We start from the raw sequence: 10327 nt of genomic DNA, 5'->3' as shown, positions 1-10327 counted from the left end.
TAAATAGTGAACATAATTGTTGCGATTTTTTGTTCTTTTTTTCCTTTTGAGGTTCCTGTCCTGATCCGCACTCCCTACCAGTTGGTGGCAGTGATGCAGCATCACGATATTAGCAAGAAGAAGAAGAAGAGGAGGATAAGTAGGAGTAGTAAGCTGGTTCAAAACCCATCTGTTACTGCTCATTATTAATAATTTATGGATAATTCCGACGAACAGTAGCTAACAAAGATGTGGAAACAGCAGATCAAACAACGACTGGATGCATCAGTGGAGGAAATATTGGGCATCTTTGAACAAACTGTGGCAGAATATAAACAGGAACTGTCGCGTTTAAAAGCCGGTGAGTGGCAATAACAAAATCGTACACATTCTTATCTTTGCAACCTCCCAACTGCATTTGGGTTTGTATTATCTCCTGAAAACTGCGAAGATGTTGGTTACAGTTTAGGTGCTGATTTCCGGTGGCTAATGGCTTTAGCTTCTTGTAGCTTAGCTTGCTAACTGAGCAGTGGCGGAGTGACGTAAACCGCATTTGGTGCCCTTTAAAATAGCCAAGCAACGAAAGCTTTTGCTTTACTCTTTAAAAGAAAAAATGAAAACTTTATTTGTCTCACAATAATTGAACAGCTTGGGCTTAACTCTCACACGAACTGTCACAGCTTCACCCTTTTATTTCACACATTAGCATTTTAGTTTATCTCATCTTTAGCTTGGACCAAGAAGTCCAAAGAAAGAACAAAGATGGTGGCAAGCTATTAAAATATTTACTCCTTCTTCACGCCAGAGTTTTGGACCAAAATCACCCAATGTTGGAAAATGACTGAGTTGTAGCCATTTTGGTTAAACCCAGTCATGTATTATATTTTTAGACTCAGCTCCCCGACTTTCTTTCAGTCGAAGCTCTATACATTTCTGTCCAGCTCATATCTCATAATAACAGCAAGTGGTAACCTGTATAGACCCACCAACAATAATTATAATAAGGCATAAAATTATAAAAAATAACCCAAAGGATGTCCATTCATCAATTTTCTTTAGCCGCTTTTCCCTTTTCAGATCACAGGTAAGCTGGTGTCTATTCGACTAAAAGGGTTAAATCGTCATCTGGACCAGTTTCATCTTCCATCCAGAAGACTTCATCAGTCTGCAGCCTGCCAACCAGATCTGTCCTATAAGTAGCCTTCATTGCTGTGTTTCAAGCCAACCTCCTGTTGAAGTATTAGGGCCCATCTGTCCAAAACAATCAATCATCATGTATAATAATCACATGTTTTAGGCCAGATGGCCAACTTGCTACTCACAGAAACAGCCACGGTCAAAATGATTCAGGAAAAAAAGGTAAGCTCAATCATACAGGTAGATGACCACAAAAAAGGTTAAAGTATGTCATCTGGACCAGTTTCTTTAAGGGAGAAATTTCCCAAGATTCCCAGCAATCACCAAAAGAAAGTATAAAATGTAAATTTAAAGAATTGAAAATTTACAGCGCAAAATGTTGACTTGAATTAAACCAGTCCGAAAGGGCATTAACAAGAGAACCTGGTTCTGCACCAATGGAATGATTTTTAAGTAAAAATTTAAGCAGCTCGTTCAGAAATTTTGCAGCAAAAGACGTTTGCTGTTCCCTTCGACGGGGTTCCTTACATTGAGCAAACTTGCTTGAAAGATTTGGCAATTGTTTTTTTTCACAGAAGCCCTTCCTGATACATCCTGCGCTTGAAACGGCAGCCTCAAGACCACAGCACAGACCACCAAGCTACCATTGCCAGTTAGCAAAGCTCTTGCCATCTCTGGTTTTTCACCATTTTCATGCACTTTAATCATGCTTAGAGTTCATGAAGATGTTTTAAAGGCTAAAAGGTCAGGTACATACAGATAAGAAAGTTTGTTAAAAGTTTTCCAAGTCAGCAAATAAAATTCTAAAATCTCCTCTGATATATATATATTTTTTTTCATTTAGCCTTTATTTATACAGGTTAGTCTCATTGAGCCACGAGAACTCATTTTCAAGAGAGACCTGTTTAGGGAGCACATGGTGGGGGTTAAGGGCCTTGCTCATGGGCCCAGAGTGGGGCGAATGAGGGTGGGGGCAAGTGTGGGTGTTTCACCTACCCCACCCACAATTTTGATGTTGTCGGGGCCGGGGCGTGAACCGACGATCTTCGGATCACAAGCCCACCTCTCTAACCTCTGCGCCACCACTCCCCACTAAACTAAGATATAAACTCTGAGTCAGTGCAGTGAAGTTAAGCTTGATGTAATCTGATTATACGTTTTAGTTTTTGTTAAAAGTCTGGCGGCTAAGTTGTGTTCATTTTGAACTCTAAGAAAGTGTCAAAAGGCTCTTGGAGCGATCGGTGTGAGGACACAAGGCCTCCTATGATCTTGATGTTGTATTTTCTCTAAGCTGCTGAAAACAAGATGGAACAAGCCAACATTTTTCAGTCAGGTCATCTGGACAGTTTAAAGATGGAACAAGTTTAGAGAGTTGCTGCCTAAAACTAAAAGCACCGTCGGAGTTTTAAAATAGTCATTGCAACAGGCTTCATTAGTTTCAAACAATTCTTGGAGCCGATCATAAAGATCTCTGTCTTCAGTGGATTTAGTTCCAAGAGGTAGTGATCTCCGCAATAACACGGGTAATATACAGTAAAATAACTGTTGTTCATAATGCACACGTGGTTTGGTCTTCTCTGCAGATGTTCAGCAGATGATGCTGGAAAATGAGGAAGCTCATGAAGAATGGAGGACTGGTCAGCAGGACCCGAAACGCCTCAACGTGAAGAAGAAAGCAGAGGAACTCTGGACCAGTTTGGAGGGAGAGCAGCTCAGTAGGAAAGAGGAGACTGATGCCGCCATGTTTCCAGTCACTGCAGTTGTTTCAAAGCGTGAGGATGATAAAGGGGAACTGAAGTTCTCACAGGTTCGTCAGGACCAAGTGGAATACAGAGATCTCCCAACCAGTAGCTCAGATGACCAGATGACAGTAGGAACTGGTGGAGAGGGCTGTGGAGGAGCAGAAACTACCAGGAACCCAGATCTGAACACTCATGACGACGACTTCAGCTCTTCAGAGACAGAAGTCAGTGACGATTATCAAGATGACAAAGATGGGGACAACTCTGACTCTGAGCTGCAACACTTTTCAGACTCTGGACCAAAAACTGAAAACAAGGACGAGGAGAGCGGGGCTCCCGAGTCAGGAGTAAACATCGTCAGCACATCCTTTAGCTGCTCAGAGTGTGGTAAACGATTTCTCCACAAGGGGTCACTTCAGAGACACGTGACAAGTCATTCAGTAAGGAGGATTTCAAGTTGTTCAAACATAGACTCATGCAGCGAAGTCCAAACTAGTCATAACTTGTTTTGTTATGATGATAGCGACAACATATTTACAGTAAAAACAGACCTGAACGGACACGCAAATCTCTACACGGAACACAAACCATTTGTCTGTGCTGTTTGTGAACAAAGATTTCAAAGTAAAGCCAGTTTGAGCAGACACATGAGGACCCACACAGGACAGAAGCCATTTGGTTGTGATGTTTGTGGCCAAAGATTTCGAGATGACACAAATTTAAACAGACACATGAGAAGCCACACAGGAGAGAAACCATTCGGCTGCGATGTCTGTGGCCGCGGTTTTAAGGATAAGTCGACTTTAGGCAGACACACAAGAATCCATACGGGTCAGAAACCCTTCGGTTGTGATGTTTGTGGACGAAGCTTTAGCCAGAAGACGCATTTAAACAGACACATGAGTGTCCACTCAAGACAGAATGTGTTGTGATGTTTGTGGACAAATATGTAGCAGTAAGAGATATGTGAACGCACGCATGAGAACCCATACAGGAAACAAAGCAGGTGTCCTTTAACACACAGGAGAAGAAGATGGGAACAGTTAATCTGTGGTAAAGACAAACTTGTAGAGATTCACTGTTCCAAGTTTAGTTAGTACATGTACATGTAGTGTAGAAGTTTGACAAGAACTGCAGTAGTTCTTAATATTTATGTTCTCTGTGTTTGTTGCTTGGAATTTATACTTTATTCTTGAAAACATGCTTCAAAATGCACAGACGTGTAAAAAATATTTATTTAATGTTATTTAATCTTTATTTATGCAGGTAGCCTCATTGAGTCACGGGGACACGTTTTCAAGGGACCTGTTGATTCAAGAGAGACCTGTTTCAGTGTAAAGGCAATGGCTCCATGCTTTATTTGAAACATTGCCAATTGTGTTTAAGCCTAACACTTAAACATGCAAAGGTCTAGAACGTTGAAGAATTTTCATCCAAAAGTTTTGGTTCTTAGAAAAAACACTATGATTTGGATGTTTGGAAAATTAAATGTACACGAATGTAAAAGTGCAAGACAAAATGCTAGTAATACTTTAAGACAGTTTAAGTATAACAAAATGTTGAACTTGTGAAACCAAATGTTCAGTTACTTCAGATCAATTGTGAACTAATGTGGGAAAATGATGCTGGATATCCCAGATAAATAAATACACAAATGGTATGCTATACTGAACTTTAGACTCCTGGTGTCAGTTCAATTAGATCAGGGGCATCCAAACTGCGGCCTGAGGGTCATTTGCGGCCCTTGGAGTGATTTTGTTTGGCCCTCGACTGCAATTAAAGAATGGAATCATTTTGACCCGCAGGCTTAAGAGGGGGCACCGGTGACCCCCATGACCCAAAATGGAAGAAGCGGGTAAAAGAGGATGGATGGATGGATGGATGGATGGGCTTAAGAGGTTGATGCAGAAGTAGACCTTTTAGATTTAATGCTGATACTTTTTAAATATATTTTTTAGGTTTAACAGCAAAAAGATGAAAATAATCTTCTCAAAATGAGCGATAGTAAGCACAATACAAAAATTTAGCTATAATTAATTTCTCTATCCTACAACAAACCTTCACTGACCAACCAAAAAGTAGAATTTTGTATAATACCAGTTTGTATACCTGTTGCTAACTAATATGCCTCACAAATTTCCTGGTACAGGTGTAAACAATGTCAAGCTTTCTAATTCTTAATAAGGTTATTTCAATTAATTTTTATTAAATTTTCAATTAATTGAGTTTCTCTTACAGCTTCCTGGTGCTACAGCCTGGACCTTAACCTTCTTAACATTCAGGTTTTCACTAAAGTTACATATTGTCACTATTGCTAAAACACGAAACCTTCAACAGTTTTCCCAAAACACTCTTCTCAAGCTTCAGACAAAACCCCAAATTCTCTTCAGGAAACCCAAACAAAACCTTAGCTTCTGATTGTGTTGTTCACCGAAACATATCTCCAACGAGGGCTTCTTGCACCACTGTAAATATGGTAACCCTCCCACCTCCACGTAGCATTCTTTGAACTTTAGAGAAACAAACACGCATTTTACACTACTGAATTGTATATGTACTCTTAAAAAAAAAACATGTTTTTAATAGAAACATCAATGGACATGTTTCACAATCTATTTGTACAGCTGGGATACTGAGAAGAAACCTACTTCACTATAATGTAAATACATAGGCGTTGTAACAATTATCTGTGAAGGGGATGTGTCCCCCTCCCTTTTTAAAAATATTTGTTTGGACCCTCACACATTTACCATAAAATATTAGTTCACCCGGCGCTGTTTCTGCTTCTTTGTGAACAAATCCATTCCACTTGATTAATAAAGTCACAGTTTCTTTATTTGTCGTTCTCGTCACATGTGGTACATGTAGTGGAATGAAATTGTGTACACAGGGTCCCAGTTACATCAAACAATAGCAAAGATAAAATAAAGATAAAATAGCAAACATTCAAAGTGTAAAAAGAAACGGTAACGGGAGAATACTCAAACCTCTAAAAACCCACTCTGGGTTTTCCTGGTTACCTACAACAAGTCACCACACTGCGTGCAGTGTCTGCTCGAGGTCACTTGACGAGGCGGGGGGAGGAGGGAGAACACCTCTGTGTTGCGCGGTAGTTTAGCGCCACGTTAGTGCCAGCAGTTGTCGACTGGGGGGGGTGGGTAAGCGTTTACTTATGTAGGTAAATGCACATGTTTAACAACCCATTAAAATACACCAGAATGCAGGAAATGGCGTCTACTTTATTCAAAAATTTCTGGTGGAAGGACCCCCAGACCTGCCCGCCCCCACACCATTGTGTCCCTCCCACATTACAAATGCTTCTGACACCAATGTGTAAATATTGCCCCTTTTCCACAGTTTCTCCTTGGCCCCGCTTCACCCTGCTCAGACCGGTTCCGTGTTCTTTTCCACAGGGACTTCTTCGTGGAACCGGCCTGTTTTTTCAGTACCTACTTCTCTGCGGTTCCATTGAGGCCAAGCAGGACCCTAAAACCTGACGTCAGCGCACTGCCGGTTACTGATTGGTCAGGGGGCGGAGTTATTGGTCTAAGGGCGGGGTTTCAGAAACTTCCACCGCAACTCGATCTGCCATCTTCTTTTTAACCCGCCATTAGAAACAACTCGAATCTGGAGGAAAGTATTTTGAAGGTATAAACAATAATGTCACAGCCGTGGTCAAATGCTGAAGTTCAGGCGTTTTTGTGTTTGCTGGCCGACGAAAAAGTTCAAAGCGAGCTAGATGGAGCGACACGTAAGGAGAAGGTTTTTAAAGAGGTGTTGATGCCTTGATAATAATGATTCGCCCACTAAAGGGGCACTAATGGGCACTGTGGGAACGGAAAATGAAGCGATCCAACCTGTACCGGCCCAATAAGGGCCGAGCAGGACCTACAGAAATGAGGCATATGTACTGCAGTGACCAATGCAGCAATACCAGTACCTGTTGTGTTCCCTGAATCCCCAAATAATGGTGGCCACAGAAAACCTACTCAGGTTTGGACGGACGCTTTGTCCTGCTTCGGTTACTGGCATGCCGTGGACAATGGCATGGTCAACGACTGTTGCTCTCAGCTCGTTCGTAATAACGGTGCGTGGTCATCTTGCTCTCCCTCCTCTTGACTCAAACTCAGTGTGGTCCCAATCATGTGCAACAAGTGTCTTCAATTTTGAGTTGTGTTTACTAAATGAAGCCAAGTGTGTTCATTGTGTTTAAGTATTGCTGACTGTGTACTGTGCACAGTACTGTTGGGTGGCTGAGTGGTTAGAGCAGTCGTCCTCCAATGCAAGAGTTGGGGGTTCGATGCCACCAGCAGTCACATGCCGAAGTGTCCCTGGGCAAAACACTGAACCCATCATTGCCTCCAATGTGTCCCTTCAGTGTAGTTAAACATTTTAACTTTATAAACTTAATTGTCAATCAAAATTGTACAGTGCACCATGCAGAACTGAACAAAATTTAGTTTCATTTCTCCACATCAGTGTAGGGGTAAATAATTAACATGAATTTTATTTATTATTAAATGTGTTTAGGGAACTGGTCATTTGTTTTAGAGAATTGGATTTCGTGTTAAAGCAATATAATAAATATAATAAAGCAATTAGTACATACAATAAATTTCAATAGGTTAATTGAAATTCACTAAAGTCTATGCATTTGACACAAATTATTAGGAGAAATTACGTCATCCGGTTGTTAAAAAAACAACAACTGCCACATCAATGTGTCCAATGAGTTCTGTTACCCCAATATCTTTATTGCAACATCACTTACAGTACAATAACTGTCAGCAACATATTAAAATATATAGAGATACAATAAAATAGACAGAAATTGAAGGACAACAAGGTTTAAAAGCACTTTGAAAATGAATACATTTATATTCTTTTATGGACTAAATCTTTATTTGCTATTTACACTATATAAACTATAGATATGAATATAGAATATAAAGGGTATACATTTATATACAGTATTTATAAATGCTGGCTGATGTCAATATTTAATATGTTACTATTCAATTATACACATACTCAGAAATCACATAATCAGAGAGGCTAACATCTACATAGAGGTCCTCAGAGATAATTTTGTATCAGCCACTAATACAGAATATCCCCATTGTTGCTCCGTTTATTTGTTTATAACTTGTTTATTTTTTGCATGTTGCAAGGATATGTCTGAGTGCACCAGTATTTCTCTAAAGTCTGGGTTATACATACAACCAAAATGAAATAAATTAGTTGCGAAACACCAAACAGTGAGTTGTGCTCCAGTGGCTGATTCAGAATATTTCTCTGTACACAGATACAGTAAAAATAATAAAAAATATGCATATGTGTAATGGGGGGGAAAGGGATTAAAAGAGATTTTTGTGTAACAAACAGCCGTTTTACTCCTGGTGTAGGAGAATTTCTCATTACAAATAATGAAATGTAGGCAAGTACACCAGCTTGCTAACAAACTGGTTAAGTTTGTGTCTGCCGAGGAGCAGAGAGGAAGACGGTCGTAAGGAGGGAGAGGAAAAAACATCTTACATTTCATTAATGAATCAGATTTATCCGACACACCCAAATAAAACATTACTCACAAAGTTCATCTATCCACAGCAGAAGACATTAATTGTACGTTCGATCAGCAGGTGAAAGTTAAACGGCAAAAATGCATAAAGTTACTACCATTCAGATACAGAGGAATCACATTTTCTCTTTTCAAAATACAAGAACACCTAAACAACCTCAGACAACACATCCAATAATTCTGTTACTGTATTTGATGAGCAGAGGAGAGGAGTATATTTATGGTCACGGAGGCTCCAAAAAAAGCTCTTTTTACTCGAATAACGTTTCACAACTGATATGTTACTAATTTACTGTGCTGCGTTCAGCCATACATACGAGTTCGCCTTTAAGTCACATCTTTCAAAGTTGCATTTCCCCTCATTAGCAGAAATGTGTTTTGCTGTGCTTATCAAAAAGTGCTATTGCTAACCGCTAATGTTTTAAAGATTAACAAACATCTCACGGTGGAGACAGGCATTCAATATCTGTCGCGTGTTTGTGGGTAAGCTTGTGCCGACGTTTCCGGTCACATATCTGATGCTAACCACGGCAGGAAGTGACCCTGTTGTTCTTTATTTTTATTCATTAATACATTTTGGTTAACTCTGAAACACTATCAGCAAAAGTCTAGAAACAGCTCGTCAAACCTTCTAAAGACAAATGACAAGAAACACTGAGCAGCTACATGGCAGTCGTCTCTTTGATTTGCGCAATCCAACAGATGAGGTCCTCAGTACCATTTTTACTGTTCTCTACGCGATAAAACCAAAGAAGAAGAAAACTGTTTTGTTTCCGACATCATTTCGGCTGTTTCTGGCTGAAATCTGCCTTTCAGATAGTGAACATGTGCTGAGATTCTAACCGTCAGTCTGTATTTGATTAATCACTGCGCACAGCTAAAAAAATATACACATTTGGATCATATTTTTGTTGGAATGGTAGGAAGTGTGCTTCACACTTTGTGGTTTTCCACCCTGCTCAGTTAGAAGAGAGAATACTGACATCGTCAATAAAGAAATTAACACAAAGAGCAGCAGCACAAGTTAGGTGATAGTGACCTTCAAGGGGTAGTTCTCTGAAGTGTTGTGCAGGAAGGTTATATCTTACCTGTTGTAAAAAAGCTTCAATATGGAGAAATATAGTTTAGTTGTGACTGGACTGATGAGCTGCCTGCTATTCCGAGTGAGGCCAAGACCAAAGTGGACTGCAGCCGAAACAAGTCCAGTCTACAGATCTTCAAAGTGGTTCATGCTTTTTTATTTTCTTTATGTCACCATCAATTTTGCAATGCATGAGCATTCTACATATGATTCTCTGGTTGTTTCCAGTGAAGCCTGGGGCACTTCCAGCAGGAATGTCTTAATATTTTGGCCAGAATATCAATTCATGTGAATCATCAGTTCATAAAAATAGCAGTGGCATGAACAGAACAGAAATATTTTAGATAGGAACTGTTTTAAGGTGGCAGCCAACAACTTTGGCCTTGGTTCGTTCAGAGTAGCCAGTAGCTCTTACGCCCAACCAGAAATAAACTATTTCTCCTAAATGAGGTTTTCTACAACAGGTAAGCTATTATTCTTATTAGGGATGCACGATATTATCGACATGGTATCGATATTGGCCAATATTAGCGATAAAATAAAATATTGGATATCGGCCATTCCATCAAAATAACACAGATATGAAAGGTGCTTTTCATACATACACATATATATATATGTGTATGTATATATATATATATATATATATATATACACACACACACATATATATATATGTAAATATATAAATATTTATTTATATATGTGTGTATATATATATATATGTATGTATGTATATGTATATTATATGTATATATATATATATACATATATATATATATATATACATATATACATATATATATATAT

At 39.3% G+C, this 10327-nt stretch overlaps 1 protein-coding gene across 1 annotated transcript; it reads left to right on the top strand.

The window, feature by feature from the left end:
* The first annotated feature begins 111 nt into the window (after positions 1–111).
* On the top strand, positions 112–6355 carry LOC119412834. The gene is made up of 3 exons (XM_037679869.1): positions 112–340; positions 2700–3245; positions 6216–6355. The coding sequence occupies exons 1-3, from the start codon at positions 229–231 to the stop codon at positions 6353–6355; spliced, it is 798 nt and encodes a 265-aa protein (XP_037535797.1). The 5' UTR covers positions 112–228.
* The last annotated feature ends 3972 nt before the right edge of the window (positions 6356–10327 follow it).

Source organism: Nematolebias whitei, chromosome 7 (genome assembly GCF_014905685.2).
Source record: "Nematolebias whitei isolate Nwh7 chromosome 7, NemWhi1, whole genome shotgun sequence".
Classification (NCBI taxonomy): domain Eukaryota; kingdom Metazoa; phylum Chordata; class Actinopteri; order Cyprinodontiformes; family Rivulidae; genus Nematolebias; species Nematolebias whitei.
The sequence above is the reverse complement of the archived record's forward strand: the minus strand, read 5'-3'. Positions and strand labels throughout refer to the sequence as shown.

Bases quoted from the DNA above. Each gene is read 5' to 3' on its own strand.
- LOC119412834 (XM_037679869.1), top strand. From the start codon at position 229: ATGTGGAAACAGCAGATCAAACAACGACTGGATGCATCAGTGGAGGAA. The intron at 341-2,699 runs GTGAGTGGCAAT...TCTTCTCTGCAG, and splicing joins ACTGTCGCGTTTAAAAGCCG to ATGTTCAGCAGATGATGCTG. The intron at 3,246-6,215 runs GTAAACGATTTC...CCTTTTCCACAG, and splicing joins CTTTAGCTGCTCAGAGTGTG to TTTCTCCTTGGCCCCGCTTC.